At 42.1% G+C, this 25,832-nt stretch overlaps 1 protein-coding gene across 7 annotated transcripts in view; it reads right to left on the bottom strand.

Moving 5' to 3' along the window:
- The window catches only part of SAP130 (Sin3A associated protein 130), a 75,017-nt gene that overhangs the window by 32,996 nt on the left and 16,189 nt on the right, over nucleotides 1-25,832 (bottom strand). For 3 of the 7 annotated variants that reach the window (XM_018065891.1, XM_018065908.1, XM_018065918.1), the window contains exons 8-15: nucleotides 19,857-20,004; nucleotides 19,603-19,693; nucleotides 19,306-19,410; nucleotides 15,556-15,697; nucleotides 13,286-13,407; nucleotides 7,472-7,774; nucleotides 6,485-6,662; nucleotides 225-329 (exon numbers count right to left, since the gene is read on the bottom strand). In XM_018065891.1, the coding sequence (XP_017921380.1) occupies nucleotides 225-329; nucleotides 6,485-6,662; nucleotides 7,472-7,774; nucleotides 13,286-13,407; nucleotides 15,556-15,697; nucleotides 19,306-19,410; nucleotides 19,603-19,693; nucleotides 19,857-20,004 (1,194 nt within the window). The remainder of the gene's footprint in view (nucleotides 1-224; nucleotides 330-6,484; nucleotides 6,663-7,471; nucleotides 7,775-13,285; nucleotides 13,408-15,555; nucleotides 15,698-19,305; nucleotides 19,411-19,602; nucleotides 19,694-19,856; nucleotides 20,005-25,832) is intronic. The other 4 variants (XM_018065912.1, XM_018065920.1, XM_018065901.1 and 1 more) reach the window with 3 other exon arrangements.

Raw genomic sequence — 25,832 nt, forward strand, 5'->3', positions numbered from 1 at the left:
ACTATAGGCAGGCTCTATTCTGAGTGCTATGAATACACAGGAATCCTATGAGGAAGATGTTACAAGTATGCCCATTTCAAAAATAAGGAAATTAAGAACCAGAGAGGTCGAGAGATGTGTCCAGATCACACAGCTTAGAAAATGGGTTTTCAGATGCACACAAACAAATTATGTGAAGTTTGTCTCATGTTACTAGACTTTCCTGTCCTCAATTATGTGCTCACCCTGCAGGCCTGGGCGACCCAGACGTACTCCGCATAGAGCTCTCCACGCGAGGGCTGGCCACGTCAGGAGGCTGAGGGGGAATGAGGGTTTTCCGCACTGCCATTCTAGAAGAGACAAGAGACAAACCCAGAATACAAGAGTCTGTGGGCATTCCAAGGGTAAGAACAACACATCTGCTACGTGGATCTACGGTGAAATTAAAGCACCATGTTGCCAGGTGCTTTTTAATGCATTGAAAAGTTTTGTCAATGTAATAAAGGCACATTATTTAAAAAGTCAAATAGTACTAAAGAGCTTTTAACAAAACACAGCCGATCTCTTTCCCATCCTTCATCACTTCCTGCCTGTCTCTCGTCAGGAAGCAACCATTTTGACTCTTATCTGCTTCTTCTACTTTCTACCTACACATTTCCTTTGTACTTAAAATTTAAATTCGTTTAGTATTCATAGTCATTATTACACCTATGTATTCATATTGACCTAAGCAAGTTAATGGAAGCTGAGTGAAAAAAGTCGATTAAGACAGCTAGCTAGTGATCAAATATGTCATGTAGTAGAGAGGCCACCTGCGGCTCAGACCAGAGCTTAGTGATGTGGAAATCATAAATGATCCCGATGTGTAATTTTGGCAGAGTGGCAGAAGCAAATACTAGAAGAGAACTGGTTTGAGAGAAAATGTCTAGAATGAGAACACACCATTCTGCAATGCAATGAATTCAGATACTGATCATCAAGCCTGTTAATATCTCAAAAAAGGGTGACCAGCAGACAGCATATTTCTCCTAGTATAATACTAAAATCAGGCTTCTCAGGCGGCCCGCGATGAAGATCCACCTGCCAGTGCAGGATATGTGGGTTTGATTCCTGGGTAGGGAAGATCCTCTGGAGAAGGAAACGGCAACCTATTCCAGTATTTTTGCCTAGGAAAATGCATGGACAGAAGAGCCTGGTGGGCAACAGTCCACTGGGTCACAAAAATAGTTGGATGTGACTTAGCAACTAAACAACAAAACACTAAACTGCAAACTTATGAAGGGATTTTGCTAAAAGGGGAAAAGAATCAAGCCTTTAGATTAAAGTAACAACTTGGAAAATGTGGAGGAGAGAGTAAGTGAAACTAGGTGGCGGGAGACAGGGGCATGGATTGTGTTCCCTAAAATGAGCCACTGGGGTCCTAATTCCCGGTGCTTGTGAATGCCAAAACAGAGGGTCTCTGCAAATGTAACTAAGGTAAGGGTCTTGACGTAAGATAATTCTAGATTTAGAGTCTTTTAGAAAAGACCCTGATGCTGGGGTAAGACTGTAGGTAAAAGGAGAAGGGGGAACAGAGGATGAGATGGTTAGATGGCATCACCTACTCAACGGATATGAATTTGAGCAAACTCCGGGAGACAGCGGACGTCAGAGGAGTCTTGCGTGCTTCAGTCCACAGGGTCACAAAGAGTAGGATACAACTTGGTGTCTGAACAACAACATAAAAGTTACAGGGCAGGTCCTAAATCCAATGGCTGATGCAACAGAAAGGAGATGGAGATCTGAGACAGGCCGAGGCAAGGGCATGTGAATACGGAAACAGAGAGTGGGGCGGTGCATCCACAGGCAAAGCAGCTCCAAGGCCTGCCAACTGCCACCAGGTACTGGGAGAGAGGCACAGAGCGCTCTCCCTGAGGAGGGACGCCTAGTCATCGTACTGTGAGAATAAACTCGTGCTGCTTCAGACCACCAAACTTGTGATAATTTATCATAGCAGCCCTAAGGAAACTAATACAATGGGGCTACAACTGAATTCAGGGAAAGAGATGGCGGGGGAAGGGAAAACTCCAAGGGACAAAAGAGCCGGTAAAAAAAGGGAGTGGATAGGCATACAGATAAAACATGAACTAAGTTAATAACTGAAGTTGGATTATGGGAATAAATTCTTATGTTCAAATTTGTATTATGTTTAAACTTTCCACATTAAAAATGAAAAAGCAAGACCAACTCCACTCACCCCAGAAAACAAACCACCCCCCCCAAACCCATAAAGAGATATACTATAAATGTACAGAATGACCAAACCTACAAAGAGTGCCAAATAACAAGTGTTGGTGACGACAGAGGCAATGATTCCACCGCCAGTGAGCGTGCAAATGGGTGTGACACCTGAACAAATTGCTGGCGTTACCTGTTAGGTCTGAACATGAGCACAGACCACATCCCAGCAAATCCCTTCTGGGGCACTACATTATGGACACATCAAAGGTGATGTACAAAGATGTTGGGATAACATTACAGCCCCAAACTGGAAAAAACCCACAGATCCATGGATAAATGATGCTATTCTTTTATAAGGGTATTTTAAACAACAACTGAAAAGTTACAATCACATGTAGTAACATGGATGAACTGTCCAAAACCAAGTGAAAGATGACAGAGTCACAAAAATATATATATGATTCTATCAGAAAGAGGCAAAAGAGGGTAAGAAGAGAAACTGGTCAGTAACCTTTGGGAGGAAGTACTGGTAATCACACAGATGTACACTGGGTTCCCTTTGTGCTAACTCATTATACTGTACCTACATTATCTGCACAGGCAAAGAGATAACTCCTTTATTTCCATTGCAAACAGGAGAAATAAAATGGGGTAGAGAATGGAGGAAAGTGGCTTAATAGAAGAATTTTTTTTTAAGATGGAAGAACTGACAGCAAGATTATACTTTTTATGTGAATAACCCACTTATAAGAAAAAACTGATGAAGGAGGAGAGAGAGAGAAGAACTGGAGCTGGAGTGGGTAAAGAAGGTTGTGATCAGAGCTCTGAAGAGGCTTCCCTGGAGCTCACCTATACTGGGAAATGGAGGTGGAGTGGGGAAAGAGGCTGGTAGGTAGCATGAGTAAGAAAAAACTGATGGAGGAGGAGAGAGAGAGAAGAGCTGGAGCTGGAGTAGGTGAGAAAGGTTGTGATGGGAGCTCTGAAGAGGCTCCCCTGGAGCCCACCTGTACTGGGAAATGGAGGTGGAGCAGGGAAAAGAGGCTGGCAGGTAGGATGTGACAGCTAGTTTGTGAAGTTCTCTTGTGCTTGTTGCCATTTTCTCAAGAAAGTAGGTGGCACTTTCATTAGCTACTAGTGAATGTGGAGAGAAGCTGTGGAAGCCTGGAAAAGAACAGAGGCACCTGGTTGTCTGGACGGGTGGTGGAAGCAAGCAGACAGTGCTGGTCCACCATGATACCCCAGTGGAGGTGTGTGAGGTTAAGCAGGACCAGGCAGTGTGGTGCTCCCTAACACTGCTGCACATATGCAGGCAGCGTAACACAAATTAGGATTTAACTCTGGTTTTGACAAAGCGAAGAGGAGGGTAAGGAACCTGAGGACGGAGGCAAGGAAATGATCACAAAGGACCACAGACTCTGAACCAGGGAAAGCAGACAAAGATGTCAGGAAAGCAGTTAGAAGAGTGAAAAGGTGGTTAAGGACCAAGAGACTGCAGGCTTCCAGCGGGGTCTTGATGAGTCACAGTTCTGCTGCCAGGGGCGTGGAAGGAGGCAGGCTGTGGGCCACTGGGGTACAGAAAATGCTGCTAAACTTCTGAGCTGTGGAATGCTTGTGCTCCTGGGGGTGTGCTGCTACGGGAGGGTGGATGCAAGGGACACATTCAAGCAACTGAGAGGCCACAGAGCTGGGAAATGTCAAATTTCTCTTTACCTTAAAGATAGTATGACAGCCAGCCACTGTGTACCTTCTTAAGGACACACACAGTCTCCAAATCAAACCTGACTCTGTCCCAACAAGGTGGCTGCCAGTCACATGGGGCCACTAAACACTCGAAAGGCAGCAAATGCAAGTGACCAGCAGGACTTTTAAGAAAGTTTCATTAGGGGCTCCCCTGGTGGCTCAGACGGTAAAGAATGTTTCACTGAAGTTAATTTGAATTTAAAAGCTAGTATTTGACTAGAACAGTCAGATTCACAGAGTTAGAAAGTACACTGGTAATGCCAGGGGCCAGGGGGTGAAGGCACTGTAAGGTGAAGGGACGGGGGAATGGGGAGTTAGTATTTAATGGAGACAGAGCTTCAGTTTAAGAAGGTGGAAAACCTGGGAGGTGATGACGGTGAGAGCTGCACAACAATGTGAATGTATTTAATGTCACTGAAATGTACGTTAAATATGGTTGAAATAGTATGTTTTATATTATGTGACTTTTACCATAATAAGAAAAAACATTTGAGGAGGAGTGGATGAAAGTGGTGATGAGGCACCAAGAGGACGGTCACCCCATCTCCGGGCACAGCGACAGGGAGGGATGGGGAAGAGAGCCACCACTCTGGGGAGAGTCGAGGAAAAGGCCACTGAGACCCCAAGAAGAGCTAGGACCCAATTAGAGCAAAAAGCCACGCTCAGAGAAGTCAGGCCCCAGAGGGCCTGGATGGTAACAGGTCATCACAGAAGGTGAGCAGAAGGGCCTTTGTACACGACAAAGCACGGGAAAAAGGCAGGTCTTGCTGCGTCCCGTGTTGTGAAGTCTCAAAATATTTTATCCTGGCACCAGTGTGTGTCCACTGCACCTACTGTGCCAAGCATTTTGTGGTTTGTTAAATCAGGGAACTCTTACTCTTCAGTTTTGGTAATTTACTATGATCCCTCCTCTTCCAAGGCAGGACTCTCTTGAACTGGTACTTTTTTCTCCCCTTTTGTCTTTTTGCTCTACTGGGAGATTTCCTGTTTTACCTTTCAACTCCTCTACTGAATTTTCAGTTTCTGCTCCCACACTTTTAACTTCAGGACAGACTCTTGTTCTCTGACTGTTCCCTTTGAGAATCATGGCCTTCCCGTCTGATAGATGCAGATTTCTTTGGTCCTTTGAAGATGGCACTGACGGTGTCTGTCTCTGTTCATGCTTTCTTAGGTTTTGTTTTTAGTTTTATTCTCTTTGCCTAGCCTTTGCATCTTCCAAACTGCCTTTTGCAGTGGTTCCTGTCTTGTACTGTTAGAATCCCCAGCAGGCACCTGATATGCTGGGCTGCATGCTCCTGATGAAGGAGGACTAAAAAGCTGATGGGATGCTCTGAGCGTGTGGCAGGGTTTGTCTACCTTAAGGGTGATGTGATCCCTGTCTGAAGGGTCCTTCAACGCCCAGTGTAGGTATTTTTAGATCTTTCCCATTGGGCTGATGGGCCCTAGGAGATTAGAGTCCTCTTCTCGATTTCTCTTCTCAAATGGGAGAAGTGGACAGGCAGTCTCAACACGCCACGCTGGCCAGGCCACCTAGTCTGCCTTTGGTACAGCGCCCTGTCCTCTGCAGTGCTGGCTGCTCCCAGTGGGCCGCCTGCAGAGTGCCCCGGGGCTGGGAGGCGCAGCACAGATCCACCGTGTGGGCAGACAAGGCAGGGCCCTAATCACTTTTCAGACAGATTTCAGCCAAGCTTCCTTTCACCCTCAGTTCTTCCTGTTTCCGGTTCTTCTGAAGATTTACAATTTAAATGAGGATGGTTCTCAATTGTTCTCTGCAGACTTAACATCCACCATTCTCACTGCTAAGGGAGTGAGTGCTTGCCTATCTGCTTTCTAGCCTTCAAGTCTTGTTGCTTTTGAGTCCTCTCTTATTCTCCCCATCCTTGCGTATTTATGATCTTTTAAAAAAGCCTCTTTACTAAAAGTTCAGTAAGGTTTTGACAGGAGGAGAAATTAAGAAGAGCGTGTTCAATCTGCCATCTTCATTACAAGCTCTGCCTTGCGTTTTCCTTGACAAGGTTACTTTGTCATGAACCGACTTAGTGTTAAAAGACAGAGACTTGGATCTCTGTGTCACAGCAGAGCACCTATCTTCTCGCCGATGACCCACCAACTCAGAAGCTTCTATGACAACATGGAACATCATCCGCTACTAAATGTGACCCTTAATACACCTGGAGCACTGCTTGCCTGAAGCAACAGTTCATTTAGGATAGCGAGGAAAAGACAGACAGCACACGTTACTGTGCCTAACTAGATAAGCCTGAAAAACTCAGTACAAGCTAGGGGTTCCAGCATTAAACTCTCAGAACCACAGAGAACTCTCCAAGTAATTAATATGCAACAGATGTTTACAAACTGACACCCAACTGAATCCTGGATTCTTACTGTCTTACAGTCTGAACTCAGCAAGGTTCTACTGAACAACCTGTTCGGCAAGTTATTTTGGCAGAAATTGAGTTTGCTACAGCACTGGATTAGTGCCTACTGTTTATACCAATGATATCCAGAACTAGAGGCGTCATTTGACACTTCTGGGTCTACTCACCCATCTGTGGCAGGTTTCTTTCGGAGTATACTTGGCCGTGGGGATGAGCCCTGGGCTGGAGCATTGGTGCTCACACTCTGGCTGTGAGTCTGCACCACAGTTGTTGCTGCTGGAGCAGCACTGAATGGGTTGTTGATAGGGTTGGCTACAATTGTGGCTCCATCCGCCAACACCACTGCTAGAGGACATGGAGGGGACAGGAGAGAACAACGAGAAGAAGGAAACAGAAGTAACATTACTAAAATGTCGCACGAGACAAAGAACAATGATTAGACTACCACACTGAACAGTACCCACGTTAGGACTTTCCAATTTCAAGCACAGGGATAAGAGCAAAAGCAGATGGCAAAATGGGAGAAGTTATAGAGCCTACTGATCAAAAACCACTTTTCTTTGCTCTACAATCATAGTTACTAATAAATAAGATACATAAAGTACATACCACACTTCAAGAAATGTTCTCCTACAGACTTTTTGTAAAATATCACCACTTCTCAATTCCTAATAATGGTACTAACATTTCAGTCTATCTTAATTTTATGCTCTACAAACAACTCCAAAAACAATCTTAGGAAATTCCTTGGCTGTCTAGTGGTTAGGACTCTGCGCTTCTAATGCTAGGGCCTGAATTCAATCCCTGGTTGGAGAACTAGATCCCACAAGCTACACAGTGAGCCAAAAAAATTAAAATGAAAAGGAAAATCCTAAAATGGAATGTACATACTACCTTTATAAAGGTGAATGTACCCTCTCAACTAAGAGTGCTTCTCCCCCTGTGCAAATGCCTATTAAGTTATTTACATATGCAGTTTCTAATGCTTACAATGATCCTGACAAGTAAGTTCTAAGCAACTCATGTTCCAAAGAGGAAACTAAGGTTTAATGAGGTTACTTGAGAACACAAAGCCAGCAAGTGGCAGAACCATTATTTAAACCCTACGTATCTTTTCTCTTCATACCAAGTTCCATGTAAAAAATTAAAATTACCTGAAGTCTTTCCTTCGGGCTGAGGCTGCTGGGTCCCTATTGGTGCAGGCTGAAGTCCTTGGGTGCTGATGGGGGTTGCTGAGTGAATTCCCTGTGTCCCGATGGGGGCTGGCTGGATCCCCGGGGTGCCAATGGGGGCTGGCTGGATCCCCTGTGTACTAATGGGGGCTGGCTGGATCCCTTGGATATGTCGAGCGTGAGATGCATCCACTGTCATCAACTGCATGGGGTTCAGGTGGACTGTGGATGCCACCCCTACTCCAGTCTGAGCTGTGATAGCAGAGTTTGGAGCCTGAGCTGAAACTACAGATGATGCAGAAAGTGACAAGAATGTTAGCTCCCTGGTGGCTTAGACAGTAAAGTGTCTGCCTACAATGTGGGAGACCTGGGTTCAATCCCTGGGTCGGGAAGATCTCCTGGAGAAGGCAATGGCAACCCACTCTAGTAGTTTTGCCTGGAAAATCCCATGGACAGAGGAACCTGGTTAGGTTACAGTCCATGGGGTCGCAGAGAGTCAGACACGACTGAGTGACTTCACTCAAGGAGAAAAACACTCAAAAATCAAAACAATTTTTCCACGTTCAAGATCTAAACTCTCAATTAAAAAAAAAAGTGCTATATAAATCTCTAAGCATTGATGTTTTCTCCAACTTACTTTCTACTAATTTGAGATGATCTTTCTGCAGAAATAGCATTAAAATGAGAAAAAACCATTTATTAAAAGCCAAATGTGAGCCAGGCAACTATGAAATAATTAATACAAACTTTTGCGATCTATCCATGCCTCCAAGTCAAGAATCTTTGCTTTAATTGATAGAAGAACCACTATCAGAGGAATTTCTGAAATATAGTAGTTATTAATTTTAAATTCTAAAATATGCACTTGGGAGAGAGAACAATCAACCTGTCCTTTTTCAATCATCTACCCATGTACATTAAAAACTGACTCAACAACAAAACTGAAAACACAAACATTCCCAGGAAGAAACAAAAAGAGAAGGGATTTCTCACTATTTGTGGAAAGAAAACAAACAAGACCTTTCTTCTCAGAAAACAAATCTGGAAAAAGATATACGTATCTTCCATGTTCCCTGCAGTGTTACTTACAACAGGCAAGATATGGAAACAATCCATGTCCACTAGTGGATGAGTAGACCAAGAAGACATGGTATACACACACACCATGGAATAACACTCAGCTATTAAAAAGGAAAGAAAAACGGAAACACTGCCATCTGTGACATTATGAATGAATCTCAAGGGTATTGTGCTCAGTGAAGTCAGTCACATAGAGAATGACAAACATCATCTGACCTCACATACATATGGAACCCAAAATGCAGAAAATCACAAACTGAGCCCCTGGATAAGGAAAACAGACCGGAGGTGCCACAGGCAAGGGCAGAGGGCGGGTGAGACAGGCTAAGGTAGTGAGAAGGCATGAACTTTCAGTTAAAGACATTAAGTTATGCGGATATAACGCACAGCAGAATGATTACAGTTAAATATACCGTATTGTAAATCTGGAAGTTCCTAAGAGTAGATCTTAAAAAGTTCTCATCACAAGAAAAAAACCAATCTGGAATTGTATAGTGACAGATGCCAGCCAGACCTGTGGTGATTGTTCTGCAATATAGACAAATAATGAATCATTATGCTGTACATGCGAAACTAAGGTATGTCAATTATATCTCAACTTTGGAATTTTAGAATTTCTTGGCAGAAAAGCTATGACAAATCTAGACAGCATATTAGAAAGCAGAGACATTACTTTGCTGACAAAGGTCCATCTAGCCAAAGCTGTGGTTTTTCCAGTAAGACATGTACAGATGTGAGAGTTGGACCATAAAGAAGGCTGAGTTCTGAAGAACTGATGCTTTGAAACTGGTGTTGGAGAAGACTCTCAAGAGTCCCTTTGACAGCAAGGAGATCAAACCAGTCCATCCTATTGGAAATCAATCCTGAATATTCACTGGAAGGACTGATGCTGAAGTTCCAATACTCTGGCCTCCTGATGTGAAGAGCTGACTCAATGGAAAAGACCCTGATATTAGGAAAGATTGAGGCAAGGCAGAGAAGGGGATGATTGAGGATGAGATGGCTGGATGGCTCAATGGACATGAGTTTGAGCAAATTCTGGGCAATAGTGAAGGACAGGGAAGCATGGCATGGCAGTCCATGGGGTGGCAAAGTGTCAGACACGATTTAGTGACTGAACAACAAATACTTCAATTTTAATAATAAAAATGTTTTATAAATGACAAATAAAAAGGTAAATTATTATGCATTAAGAATAATGAAGTGATAGAACACATAAACTTAAAAGTCCCTGTTCTAGTACAATTCTTCCTTTGTAGAATACACACATAGACAATTTCCAGAGCATTCTAGTTTCTTCCTGAGAAGTATACCCATGGTATTTCTGTTACACAACAGTTTTTGGTCACTTGCCTGCTATAGAACCTGCAGTCTAGTTACTACTACAAGCCTTTTTAAGACCCAATCTTATTTCACACTTTATATTCTCACCCACACCGTGTGTGCGTGCGTGCTCAGTCGTGTTTGACTCTCTGTGACCCTGTGGGCTATAGCCTGCCAGGCTCCTCTAGCCATGGGTTTCTCCCATGGAATACAGGCTGCCATTTTTCCTCCTCCAGTGGATCTTCCCACCTCAGGGATTGATCCTGTGTCTCCTGCATGGGCATTAAGATTCTCTAGTACTGAGCAAGATCTAATCTTATTCCACACTTTGCATTCTTACTCACACTATGCTTCCACCAAAACGAAACCACTCTGTTTTTTCAAGCACATATTTTAGTTAATACCTTATTCACAGACAGAAATGTGCTTTTCTCCAGTCCTACCATGGCTCTGCCCTATCCACTCTGAAAGATGCTTCCCAAATGGCATTTCCTTTAGGAAATCATTCCTGACCTCCAACCCGACCTGCTCAAGTAGAAATAACCTCTTAACTCAGAAACAGCGTGGCTTTGCTCAAGTCTCTCTTGTGAGCTTGAGCATATTATAGTATCTTTTCACACCTCATCTCCTTACTAGACTCTCAGCTTGTTGAAAGCAACATCTGTTTATAAGTCAATTTTAAAGCAGAGCTAGCACAGGATCTCACATAGAATTTCAATAAATATTTGTAGAATTAATAAATGAATGAATAAACGAATGAATGAAACAGAAAACACCTCTGCAACAAGTGAATTTTCAGGAACAATATGAGAGGGAGCAATTCCTTGCAAAATATATAGATTATATACCTATGCTGCTGCTGCTGCTGCTGCTAAGTCACTTTAGTCGTGTCTGACTCTGTGCGACCCCATAGACGGCAGCCCACCAGGCTCCCCCGTCCCTGGGATTCCCCAGGCAAGAACACTGGAGTGGGTTGCCACTGCCTTCTCCAATGCATGAAAGTGAAAAGTGAAAGTGAAGTCGCTCAGTCGTGTTTGACTCTTCCCGACCCCATGGACTGCAGGCTACCAGGCTCCTCCTTCCATGGGATTTTCCAGGCAAGAGTAACGGAGTGGGTTGCCATTGCCTTCTCCGTTACATACCTATAGTCACACACATATATATACAGTTACATATACGTGCCGTCACTTCAGTCATGTCCTAATCTTTGCAACCCTATGCACTGTAGCCCTCCAAGCTCCTCAATCCGTGGGATTCTCCAGGTAAAAATACTGGAGTGGGTTGCCATACCCTCCTCCAGGGGATCTTCCTAGCCCAGGGATTGAACCTGAATCTCCAGCACTGGAGGCAAATTCTTTACCCCCGAGCCACTGGGGAAGCCCTATGGTTATATATAGTTATATATCTAGACTTATATATTCATCTCTGCACCTAACCTATAATAGACCAAAAAGACCTCATCTGTAAAAGCAACCAAGACCACGAACAATTGTTCTAATTACCAAAAACTATATAGTAAAGTGATCCATATTTGGCAAGATCAGAGCCTATTATATACCAATTTTCCTGTTCTGTTCTTGACTTAAAAATATCTGTTTAAAAATAGGCTAATAAATTCATGATACTTGAAAACAGGATACTGTTAGCTGGTTTCTAAATGACTTATTCATTTGTGTCCATCCATGTGGAGACTTACATGTTTGACAAATACTACGCTACCTCTCATCTGCACCAACAATGACGGTTTGATATGGGAAGAAATACAGTCCTGACTGTGCTCTTTATTCTTCTGGGTTAGTGCCCATCAGGGCTACTGCAGAGGTGAAGGAAGAATGCTGCAGACACAGACGACTGGCAGGAGCCCCAGTACTTCACAGTGTTCTTATGCAGGAGCTTTACAAAGTCCATACGTAAGCGACAGTATCTGCACAGTCACCGTTAGCTCGAGAGAGCCTGCATGCTCTTTTCAGTTGGTTAGCGTTCAGAGAAATACCCAGTGGTCATGAATGATTGATGCCTTCTCCAGAAAGGCGAAACCACCGCACTGTTAGGGAAGTAACAAGGGGCTGAGCTAGTGGATGGAGGAGGGTACCTGAAGGCAAGTGCTATTACTGATGAAGAGACTCAGAGTTTTCAGCAATCAGTGTAACACATACTCACACACAGACATGCTTCTACAATACTTTTAGCATCCCACTTGTGGCGACAATCAATTAAACAAGGTTTTACTTTATAAGATTGCTAATAAAGAACAGTTATGAATTCCTTTTAAAAAGAAAGTTTTTAAAAACAAGTATCTCCTCCCTCACCCTCAGGGGAAAAAAAAAAAAAAAATCAAAGCACACACACAAAAAATGTAGAGGTGGAGGAACCTGTTTCCAAAGCTGTTTAAACATCCCAGTGTTTGAAAGCTTTAGATTAGTGCTGTCCAACAAAAATATAATACACGCTATTTTAGATTTTCCAGTAGCCACATTAATATAATAAAATATAGGCCAAATTAATTTTTAGGATACATCTCTTTTAACTCAATATACCCCCAAAATGATAATTTTACAATAATCATCTTAGTAAGAGTTATTAGTAACATGTTATAAATTCTCTTTTCCATATATGTCTTCAAAATTGAGGGTATATTTTACTCTCAAATCACATTTCAATTCAGAGACTAAATTTTTATCAGAAATACTTGATTTCTATTTTGATTCCATAAAATCAACAATTTTGCAAGAAGTAGTTTCATACTGCTAAGTTGTTCCAAACATATTTGAAATTTCTCTCATTTTAATTTAAAACAAAAAATTCAGTTCTTCATTTGTGCTAGGTCCACTTCAAATGCCCAATGGCCACAGGCGGCCCTGGCTGCAGCCCCGGAGGCACGTGAGAAGGACAACGGCTACAATCTGATAACCTGGCTTTCTCAGGCCTACAGTGAGCTCAGGGTCTCACAGCAAAAGATTACACAAACCTTGCAGTTTAAGTATTGTTTACTTTGGACTGGCAAAAAGAACACTATTAACAAGATTGGACGGTTAATGTTGAGCATAACTGGGCTAACATTAAAAACACAACAAATAACCCATGAAACAGACACTCCATAAGAGTACAGTTTTATTCATTTTTAACTGCACTACCATCTTAAGGGATAATAAAACTTCATAATTATCCTCAGGGTGGGATAATATCATGCTAATATCACTAATAAGTAACAACCTTTTACAGTCATAGAAACGGTGCTTCACAACCTTAAAGCTTTAATCTCCGCCTTATCCGACTCTGAAAATTGAAGCTAGAATCTTTAAATTCATACTAGTAATACCCACCGATCAATTTCTATCTCACTGCTTGCAAAAACTAAAATGTTAAAAGTCACCGTAACAGTGGGGTTCATACCTGGATACTGTCGGATGGTGGACACAGAGCTGGTGATTGGGGTGTAGGTGTGAGCAGCCAGTGGGTATGCAGAAGGTGGGTACGTTGGGAGAAAGTACTGGAACTGAACAGGAACAGATGGTCTACAGATGGAACACAGATAATATGAACCAAAATGGTCTATTTCCTTCTTTCCCTTCAAATGGCCCTATCACCTACAAACTCTTCATACTTTTAACTGCCTTACCAACATTTCTCAAATTGTGTCCCAAACAATTATATCAAAGGACACAGACCTAGAGAAAGTAGTATTTTAATATTGATGGACCTAGAGATTATCAATATTAAGTGAAGCAAGTCAGAGAAGACCAATGTCATATATCATCGATATTTGGGATCTGAAATATGACCCAAAGGAGCAAAATGGAAACAGGCTCACAGAGGTAGAAAACAAACCTGTGGTTACAAAAGGGGCGAGGGGGTGAGGAGATGTAAACTGGGAGTTTGGGATTACCAGATACCAACTACTATATACAAAATAAACAACATGGTCCTACTATGCAGTGTAGGGAAACATATCCAGTATTCTATAATAAACCATAATGGAAAATAATATGGAAAAAAATGTATACATACACATCTAACTGAATCACTTTGCTATATACCAGAAACTAACACATCACCGTAAATCAACCATACCTTGATAAAAACAAACAAAAAATCCCCAAGCTGAGAAGCGTTTCTAGGGGTGGGATGGAGAGGGAGGTGGGAGGGAGGTTCAAGAGGGAGGGGACATACGTATGCCTATGGCTGATACATGTTGATGTTTGGTAGAAACCAACACAATATTGTAAAGCAATTATCCTTTAATTAAAAATACAAAAATTTCATTATAAAAAAATTAGCATTTCTATACACCACAGTAATCAAACACGAGTATTTAAAAAGGATCCAATCATGAAATCACTTCATATATGCTGCCGGGTTCTCACTGGGAGGCAGGAGACATGAACCACAAACACAGAACGTTGGAGGCAGTGGGGTTGGACCAGAGGCACCTGGATGTATTAGTGTTAAAAATGCTATCTACTTCCTACGTCTCCTGCTAAAGCATCTAGAAGAAATGACAGTCCAGTCAAGATAAACAGATCTAATGCCTAGATCTTGGTTCTAAATGATGAAAAGGAACCAGGGCTCAGAGAGATCAAGTTCAAGAGGAGCTTCAAGTATTTTGTTGTGGTGAGAAGTAAGGAAGGGCTAGAATGACCAGGACATAGTAAAACCCACAGGAACTAGCCTGAAGGGGCTCCCAAAGACCAACCTGGAGACAATTTGAGCATTAAAACAGGTGACAGTAATGGAATATAATTATGAATAAATAAAACCAAGTCCATGAGCCCATGTGGACTTTGAAAAATAAAATACACAACAGAAGAAATAAGTGAGCATTGATAAAACTTCTTTACATGAGGATGCCAGTCGATAAACATACAGGAAATGATAAAAAAAATCACTATCTTGCAACCATCATATTGCAAGCATCACCACATCCAGCCAATAATCAACGGAAGCAAAGCCTACTGAGTAAAAGCTTACTGGGGAGTAGGATAGCTATAGTCTCAGGTATTCCCACACGAATTAGTTATTTACAAAGAAGAAAAACACAGCTTTACAGGAGAAAAATCTGACAAACATCAACTTCATGAAGCAATGCTGACACCACCAATAATGGGAGGACAGCAGAGCAAGAGCCCTGTGATACATGGCCACGAGAAGAACTTATCCCCTAACGGTGTTCAGCCCCAAAACGCACAGGCTAAGTCTCACTGTGCGGAGCAGCCCAACAAGCGCAAACTGAAGAATACTCTGCAAAAACAACTGGCCAATCCATACTCTTCTAAAATGTCAATGTTGAAAGAGAATGGAATGCTAAAGGATCATTTCAGATGCCCATACCGCGGTTAAATAAGAACAGTTTTGTTCCCTGGAGGAAAATGGGAAATTATACTTAGGTATAAAAGGGTCGTGATGCTGTCACCCTTACATTCAAAACGGCTCAAAATAAATTAAACCGAGAAAAACACAAGGCAAAAAAAATGATACTAGAACATTCATCAAAAGGAGAATAAGTAAATACAGCACAGCTTCATTCATAAAATTAAAGAAATTAAAGAAATTATTGGATTTTCAGGGGTAAATTTGAAAATAAGGAAATATATGCCATATTTGTGGGATACTTTTACTGGAAAATCAAAACAACTGGTGACATGATGGGGCACATTCCCTCCTACCTATTATCATTGCGGGTTTCCATGGCCACAGGATTTGGAGAGGCTCGATGTCCTGAAATGGGAATCAGGCTACTCCTCTCTGCAGGGTAGTCAGGCTGGATCCGAGGAGACGTGTGTGTGATTTGCTGAGGCACCACCTTAGCTACAAAAAAGTATTATCCAATTACATTACTGCTCAAATGCTTCTACTGGCATGCCAAAACATTCTCAGCCAGGAAGAATCTTAAGAATGCACATAGTAATAAGAAGCCTAGATTTTTAATCAAAATAAAAAATGAAAAGATGAGTACCTATGGGTTTAACTGAATTATTTCAACCTGATAATACACTGATACGTTCACAACTGTTACATGTCAAAGCAGGATTCAATATTAATACTTTATCAAAAACATCAGCAAGCAGGCCCTCTCCCCCTGACCTGGCTTCCTGGAGACTTTTTTTTTTTGAAAAAGGAGAAGACTTAAAAAAAAAGTGAATACAGAAATGGCAAATACTTTTGATTCTTCTCCAGGGCCCATAACTAATTAGTAATAATGTAGCTAATTAGTAATGAGATCATTTCAAGCTCAGTTTTCTCATCTATGAGGAAGTCTTCTTTGGATGACCACTTTATTGTTAAAGTCTCTTGAGTATCCTGTGATTTTGCATATTTTATGGCAAAAATAAAAACAGTTTTCACATTTAATTCCACCTGTATAAAGACCCAACCCACAGCAACGACAGGCACACAAACACCTGTGTGCCTGGGAGATGTGTGTCAGCACATCACCCAAAGAACAGCACACTGAACACCAGCACCCTGCCACCGCCCGCATGCCCAGCTATCTTCCGAGGAGGCAGCTGGGGACGTCTCTGGACGGGTGGATGGGTGGGATGCCAAGTTCACCACTGAGGATGGCCCCTGATGTCTAATGCAGACAGAAGTTGGCATGGTGCACTTTTCATCAGTAGTAAATAGAGTCTGTGCTGAGTAAAAAGCAACTAAGCCTTGTTTTGTCAGTATGCTCATAAAAGGGAGGAGATAAAATGCTTCCAATAGGGAAGTAGCTGTCATTTGGCAGAGTAGCTAAGCAGAGGTTGGTTACTACAAACACATACATGAATAATATTTTTACTTTTTCCTAATTAAAAATCATGTCTTCAATTATTAAAAAAAAAAACAAAAAACCCTTCAGGAAAATCACAAAGCAGAAATCATAAATTGGGGCTACTTTCAAAGATAATTCCTGTTTTCTGAACACCATGATCACCTAATTCTGAGACCACTGTCACGTGTAGAGAAAGATAAGAATGTCATTCAGGTGGAAACAGGTGTTTATGGCAGGAAGGAACCCTATGCTTACGGTTAATCAGACTTTTTTCCCCTGACCCAATACTCTCCTGTTAATAACAATGGCTGAATACGATACTTAATCTCACCTGGAGAAAGCAAGTGACACAAAAAGCCACTAGGTGGCTTTAATACACCTCTTATGCCCCTAACTTCAAAATTAATACTCCGAGGGTTCTGATCAGGTATCCCTTCTCAATCGAGGCACTTCTATACAGGAATCCTATTATGATGTAACAAATATTTGGATTATCACACAAGAGGAAAACAAAACTAGAGCAAAAGTCCTGATGGAACTTAGACAGAATCACAGTAAGTGGCAGATGTTTAAATCTGTTAGGACACGTCTGTCGAATGATTTTCATATCTAGAATTTGGTAAATGGTAAAACGTCGAAGACAAATGAGCTAGAGAATATAACCACAGACTAGAGTTAGAAATATAACCACAAATACTCAGGAGAGGCAGAAAGTTGGTAGGTTCAGCCAAATGAATGAACACTATTTGTCTCCTAGTACTTTTGGTGAGTTTAGTTCCACAGTATTACTCTTAGGAAGATACAGTGATATTAATAAAAACTGATCTCCAAATAATTCTTCACAGAGAGGGTTCAAGACACAACCAGAAGGGCCCCTCTAGGGTACACAGCTCGTCTTTACTGGTCTGATTTTCTTCATAGCTACACATTCCCTAGTGAGACTCTCGACTATGACAATGAAAAGAATGGGCTTGGCTCTGACTTTATACAGTGCTGAGGACGACCGATGACACTGTTAGGTATAGCCAGAAAACAATCTGAAATGACGACATGGAGCAGTCAGCGATCTTCTTCAACATAAGCGCTTTAATGCTAGATGCACCACCCCCAAACTTCACAGAAGTGATGTTAAATTCAGAGGGGTGGGAAAGAAGTTTGGGCTCTCTAATGCCAAGCCACAGTGAGCAGGAGCGCGAGAAAGACCACAGTGATCTTTCACTAAGAGCGTTCTGTGGGGCTGGGCACCAGTTAAGGGGCTGGCAGCAAGTTTCCTGGGTCCTACTGATTTTCTGGAAATGTGCCCTCAAAGCTTGCTAAGAGGGCTGTGGAAGCTCTAGCCTGCTACATGCACAAGGGAAGGACGTGGGGAGGGAGGGCCCACCTCAGAGCTGGGGCACAGCAGGCAAGGGAGTCCCACTTGTGTGTCTGGTCACCAGGTCTCTACTTTGAAAAGTACAGCATGTTATAAATCCAGCAGCTGTCTCACATCTTTAGGAGTGAAGGAAGATAGGACGGCACACTCACTGTTACAGAACCAGGGCACAGTCAACACTACCAACCTGAAACCTGTGACTTGCAGGTTAAAGAGGGGTGTGTCCTGCCTCGCACACCACAGTTTCTGCTTTGGAAGCTCTGAAGTGAGCTATCAGCTCTGAGGATGAGTGTTGGCAACTCACAGGCCAAACCTTGCTGATGCCTGTTTTGGCCCATGAGCAAACAATGGGTCTACATTTTTAAATGGTTGGGGGAAATGAAACAGAAGAATACTTTGTGACATGTGAAAATGATATGATATTCAAATTTCCATGCCCATTAAAAGTCTTACTGAAACACAGCCACACTCATTTGTTTATATATTGTCCATAGCTAGGTGGCTGCACATACCCATGAGGCCTGCAGAACCTGAAGCATTTATGATCCGGCCCTATGGAAAAAGCTTGCCAGTCTCTTCTCTCCATCACTCAAGTCTGGCTGCCAAAACCTTCACAGATTTTTTTCCTGGCTACACTGAATGGCTTACAGGATCTTAATTTCCTGACCAGGGATCCAACCCAAGCTCTGAAAGTGAAAGCGCTGAGTCCTAACCACGAGACCACCAGGGAAACCCCTCAAAGATTTTTTAATAATGAAAATATAAACGTATGTAAAGGGGGAATAAACGAAGCCTGGAAGGAATTTTAGGATGGTCATGAAGTACTCTGGGTGTCACTCAAGACAAGAACCTCAGGGAAGTGACTTGAGGTTTAGGATTCTTCCCACTGCTGCATCACCCAGAGATTTTTCCCGAACAACCTATCAGTGTACAGGTTCCTTCCATTCCTGATTTTTGCTTCTCTCTCGCTTTTCCTGTTGTTCCTCTCAAACTTTTATCAGTGAAGTTTATTTTAAAAGGTACACACAGAAGAGGCAAAGTTTGATAAGTAAGTCCAAAGTGGAGCTAAAATAGTTTATTTTGAGCTCTCAAAGACTGTTACCTTTTCTTGCTCTACCATCAAAATGCCAAATCTGTATGTCAAATAATATTCAAAGTTTAAAGTCAGTGTTGCTTTGAAAATTAACAATTAAAAAAAAAAAGTCAACACTAGCCATCTATATGAAGACCTGGTCAGATGGGCTGAAAAATTCCTTGTAAGCTTCTGTCTGCACGTTGCACGACACTTACCAACTGGTATGTTTGAGGTGGTCACGGCAGTAGCATGGGACGAATGTGAGGGCATTGTCATGGTAACAATTGTACTTGTGGGAGCTTGTGTGTGCGACACTGATCCTGGAACAAGGGAGAAAGGGAAATTCTTCAATAATGGCCTCTCTGCATACATGACACACTCTCAAAATCCCAAGATTTTGGGAAAAGTTAAGAGAATTTTTCTAGCCCAATTCTCATTCTCTGCCTGAAACTGAGAAGTAAAAATGGAACCCTCCTCCTTACCTGGCAGAAAGGGCAGGGCTGCTGACTTACCGGCCGTGGTTGCAGAAGGAATGGTGTTGGTTGCCAAAATAGGAGCTACTGTGGCTGCAGCCACTGGGGTGCCAGTGCTGAAGATCGTTTTCTGTGTGCGGAACAGCCCACGACACAATTACAAGCAAGAACTCCTCCCACTCATGGCCTTTACAAGCAGCCATTGCCCGCAATGCGCCAGCCTTTGCGCCAGCCTTGCACAGCTCTGGCCTGGCCCACGGAGCACGCAGGCGGCTCCTCCCCTCTGGCTTTACCTGCGCCATGGTATGCAGCTGCTGCTTCGGCGTCCCCAGCGCAGGGTGAGACGGCAGTGTGATCCTAGTTGTCACATCCCGTGACTGGGCGGGGCGCTGAATACTGATGGCTGCAGACGGCGGATGCTGGAGAGACAGAGTTGGCCGACTGGGGAGACAGAAAAGACATGCCCATCTATGACTTTTCTCCAGACACGGAGCAGGCAGTCTCGTGCAAGATCCTAGTCAGAATGTTACTTTTTCACATGTCCATGAAGTCCACAGGTGAACCAACAAGCCTAGCTGCCCATCGATTTTCTCTCTTTAAACTGCCATAACCTTTCATCTGGAAAGCTATCAAGATGTGTGCGATCTAAGTCGCTTCAGTCGTGCCTGACTTTTTGCAACGCTATAGACTGTAGCCCACCAGGCTCCTCCGTCCATGGGATTCTCCAGGCTAGGATACTGCAGTCAGTTGCCATGCCCTCCCTCCAGGGGATCTTCCCCACCCAGGGACCGAACGCATGTCTTTTATGTCTCCTGCACTGGCAGGTGGGTTCTTCACCACTGCTGCCACCTGGGAAGCCCAGGAGCCAAATAAATTAATCCTTAATCATCTGAGCATCTTCAACATTAATAATCAACACTCTCTGACAATCTTGAGCAAGTATTATTGCAATAAACACACTTCACTCTGTGAACAAAGTGAAGATAAGGTTCTGTTATGAGGAAGATTACAGAAAACCCTGATTAACAGAGGTTTAACCTTGTTCCCTGAAGCACTTCTTTCTTCCTCCAGTTTTATATCACCCCTTACCACACGATAAAGTTACAGCTATGAAAGGCTAATAATTGAAAAGGATATCAACACAGACAGCATGTCAAATTAACTGGCAGCAAGCTACTGAAATTGCAAAAATGGTAAGATAATTGAGGCTGAATTCCAATCAGAGAGAGGGAGAACGGGCTATTTAATAAATGATGCTGGGAAGACTATGTAGTCATTTGAAAAAAATAAGACTGAATCCCTACCTTCACACAGTACACCAGGATAAATAAGAAAATAATGAAAGGTTTAATGGAAAAAAAAAAACAACACATGAAAAAAAGATAGAATTTTTTTTTATAGCCTTGGAGCTGGGGAGAGCTTTCTAACAATCTAACAAAAATTTGAGATTTTTGGTCTCAAAATCCAAAAGCTATAAAAGATCAATAAACTTAACTCCAAACAAATAAGCAAACTTCCTAAAACAACTACAAGCAAAGCATCATAAAGACTCATAGATGAAAGTGTAGTCTTATATACTAACAGCTCCTAGAAATCCACGAGAAAAATAACAGTCCAATAAAAAAAGAGGCCAAGGATATGAATATGCAGTTTGCTAAAAAGAAAACAAAAATGGCCCCTTAACAAAGCGCAAAGACTCTAAGTCTTAATCAGAGGAAGAGAAATGTAATTTAAAAGACACTGATATAGCATCATCCACCTATCACATTGGCAAAAATCCCCCAAACTGACAGTGTACTCTTACATTGTTTAAGCTGTAAGGGAACAGGAAATTTTAAATATTCTGGAGGCAGTGTAAATTGGTACAAACCCTAAGGAAGGCAATTAAGACACAGGTATCAAAATTACAATCACACTCACCTTGTGATCACTTTTGGGAATTTATCCTACAGATTTCTTGCACACAAGCATAATGACCTAAGTATAAAGTTATTCACTGTAATATTATTTATGATAGTACAGGACAGGAAACAAACCTCAAATTCTTTTATACAATTAATCATCATATTGCTCCTGAAAGAACAATGAAATTCCACATACTGAAATGGAAAACTTTCAATATATGTTGCCATATATATATATAAACCAAACCAAAGAGGAATATATGAATTATGAGACTCACACGCAGCCAGCTGCAGTAAGAGAGCAGCTTAGGAATCCACGAGTTATACAATTCTGGGGGTAAAAGGATAAACGTTAAGAACTGCATTTGAGTTCGACTGCAGTTACGAAACACTAGACGGATACCTGAAAAGCTATTAACATGTCACTTTTCAAAGGCAAAGGGAAAGGGTCACAGGAGCTAAGCAGATGGGGGAGAGGAGCGACACTCCTTACTGCACGCCTTTTTATGCTTTTGGAACCATGTGAATATAGATTAGCAGGAAGAAGACACGAAAATTTGCTGTAAAGGTGATGTGACTAGGATCTCATGTATCCAAACTAAGCAATGGTTTCACCATAGGGATCCTCTCTGAAAATGCTTTAAAATCAGACCTGGTGGGATATTAGTGAATAGATTTACAAACTAAATTTAAGAGAGAAGATCCAGTATCGTTCTTTAAAGTGAGGAGCATACTCTGACCCAGTAAACCAAAATGGTCTGTAACAGTGGGAGATGACATTAAAGTAGAACCTGGACCCTGCCCAGTTTCAAGATCCAAGAGGCAAGGCATGAGCTAGGACTTACACAGATACAGACGAGCTCCACAGGGAAACTGTGTTGTGAGACTCAGGAAGAGAGAAACTGCCATCTGCAGCGGTGCATTTTCATTGGCAAGAGAGAAGTAACGGCCAAAACCCCTCAAAACAGCATCCTGAGTCTTCAGGAAAACTTCTAACCCAGTAGAGAGCTCAGCCTGTAAGAACCAACTACAGACGGCTGGTTGGTCCAGAGTAAGGTCATCCAAAGATTAGGATTCAGAAAAGAACCAGCACAGTATCTACTTAAAGATGGTGCCAGAAAAAAGGTGGACAGAAGTGGGGGTGTCCACTGTAAACGTTCTCACCAGGCAGATGGAAACTGTGCCATGAATTAAGAAACTGAGTGACATACCTGCTTCTATGGAACGAAAACGCAAAGCAGAGGCCTAGGAGCTCAATGGGAGAGACGACGACGACAAAAGCAGACAAAATAAAAGGGCAGCACTCAACAGAGAACCAGAAACACACTCAGCTGCGTCAGGAATGAAGGCAGAATCTGCAGCAGAGCTTGAGACGCAGTGCTGAGGGTTTGGTAAGGGGCAGAAAAACCATGAGAAAAGTAAGCAGTCAAGAGAGAAAAAAATAGTTTAAAAGCGTTAGACAAGGGAGTCATGCAAAAAGATCCAACAAGCACAACATCGGATGTTCCTCTCCACCCCCAAAAAATAGAACAAAATCGAAGAAATATAAAAAGATACAATTCATGAAAACTTTCATAAATATAGTGTTATCATGCAGATTAAAAAGGCACATCATGTTCCAGAACAAACCGATACATAATGGTAATGGTGAAACATGTCCTAATGAAGTTCTTGAAATTCAAAGACAAACAAGGTAAAAAAAAAAAAGCAGGCTATAGACTACTCAGCTCTAGAAAGCAGAGGGAAAATGTCTCATGAAAATACTCATGGGAAAAAATACGGAAACCAGGACTTCCCTGGTGGTCCAGTGGTTAAGCACCTGCCTGCCACTGCAGGAGAAACAGGCTCGATCTCCGGTTTGGGAAGACTGTACATGCTGCAGGGCACCCAAGCACATCTGCCACAACTACTGAGCGCACACTCTAGAGCGCTCAGCTTCGCTTTTTTGGCGCACACTCCAAAGCCTGTGCTCTACAACAAGAAAACCCACAGCAACGGGAAGCCTGTGCATCCCAACTAGCGAGTAGCCCCTGTTTGCCCCAACTAGGGAAAGTCCATGTGTAGCAATGAAGACCCAGTACAGCCAAAATGAATAGACAAATAAATAAAATTTAAAAGAAAAAACAACACAGGAACCAAAAAAGTTCTGTATCAGCCAAACTATTTTTTAAGTAAAAGGATATCTGGGAAACAATTTAAAGCATGTGAAAATTCAAAATATTGGATCTCCAGATCCAATATTTTTTCAGCCCTTGCCAAAAGAGAATAAATTTTGTTCAAGTAAGTGATGAAGAACAGCAAAAAAATGATCAAAGAACTGGCAGACAGGACTGAATTTATTTAACAGATGAAGACATACCACTTAAATTTCTTTGGAAACTTCCTTTCTTTTTCCAGTTCTTGAACTAATTTAATTATCTTCAGTTTACTGGATCTTTTAGAGTGTGGTAGAATTCAATGAAATCATCTGGGCCAGGTGATTTTCTGGGAGATAGTGCTTTGACATTTTCTATTTTTTTCTATGGAAATCGGTCTGTTTAAAATTTGTCTCTAGAATTTAAATATTTATTTGGCTGCATCGGGTCTTAGCTGTGGCACGTGGGACCTTCATTGCGTCATGTGGGTCTCATTGCCTAGTTATGGCACACAGGCTCAATAGTTGCTGCTCTGAGGCATGTAGGATCCTAGTTCCATGACCAGGGCTCAAACGTGCATCCCCTGCATGGCAAGATGAGTTTTTAACATTAGACCACCAGGGAAGTCCACCATCTATCTCTAACATTTAAAGGGAATTAGACATTAGAATTGGTTTCACAAAAGGCAGAGGAACCAGAGATCAAATTGCCAACATCCGCTGGATCATGGAAAAAGCAAGAGAGTTCCAGAAAAACATCTATTTCTGCTTTATTGACTATGCCAAAGCCTCTGGTTGTGTGGATCACAATGAACAGTGGAAAATTCTGAAAAAGATGGGAATACCAGACAACCTGACCTGCCTCTTGAGAAACCTGTATGCAGGTCAGGAAGCAACAGTTAGAACTGGACATGGAACAACAGACTGGTTCCAAATAGGAAAAGGAGTATGTCAAGGCTGTATACTGTCACCCTGCTTATTTAACTTATATGCAGAGTACATCATGAGAAACACTGGGCTGGAAGAAGCACAAGTTGCTGGGAGAAATATCAATAACTTCAGATATGCAGATGACACCACCCTTATGGGCAGAAAGTAAAGAGGAACTAAAGGGCCTCTTGATGAAAGTGAAAGAGGAGACTGAAAAAGTTGGCTTAAAGCTCAACATTCAGAAAACTAAGATCATGGAATCCAGGCCTATCACTTCATGGTAAATAGATGGGGAAACAGCGGAAACAGTGGCTGACTTTCTTTTTTTGGGCTCCAAAATGACTGCAGATGGTGATTGCAGCCATGAAATTAAAAGACGCTTACTCCTTGGAAGGAAAGTTATGACCAACCTAGATACCATATTCAAAAGCAGAGACATTACTTTGCCAACAGAGGTCCACCGAGTCAAGGCTATGGTTTTTCCAGTAGTCATGTATGGATGTGAGAGTTGGACTATAAAGAAAGCTGAGTGTCGAAGAACTGATGCTTTTGAACTGTGGTGTTGGAGAAGACTCTTGAGAGTCCCTTGGACTGCAAGGAGATCCAACCAGTCCCTCCTAAAGGAGATTAGTCCTGGGTGTTCATTGGAGGGACTGATGTTGAAGCTGAAACTCCAACACCTTGGCCACCTCATGCACAGAGTTGACTCATTGGAAAAGACCCTGATGCTGGGAAAGATTGAGGGCAGGAGGAGAAGGGGATGACAGAGGATGAGATGGTTGGATGGCATCACTGACTCAATGGACATGGGTTTGGGTGGACTCTGGGAGTTGGTAATGGACAGGGAGGCCTGGCGTGCTGCAGTTCATGGGGACACAAAGAGTCGGATACAACTGAGTGACTGAACTAAACTGAGACATTAGAAATTTATCATAGTTATGGATCATTTAAACAGAAAAAAATCATTACAGTTTATGTCTGTTCAACTCCCTAGTGCACTCCTAACGCCTGGAGTAGTGACTGGCACAGAGAGGGTACACAGTGCATACTTGCTTTAAGAGTGAAGAGACAGTGTTATATGCTGAAAATATACCTGACAAAGCTCAGCATCCATTTTTTTAGTAAAAACACAATACACTGAATAAGACAGATAATTCAACATAAAGAAAAAATCTAACCCTAGTTTTTATTGTGTACACATTTACACCCTGTGAATTTTATCACACCATCTGAATGTATTAATTTTTTAAAGGTACTATAAAGTTAACATGAATAACACATAGTCTATTTTATGGTGGGTA

This window comes from Capra hircus, chromosome 2 (genome assembly GCF_001704415.2).
Source record: "Capra hircus breed San Clemente chromosome 2, ASM170441v1, whole genome shotgun sequence".
NCBI lineage: Eukaryota > Metazoa > Chordata > Mammalia > Artiodactyla > Bovidae > Capra > Capra hircus.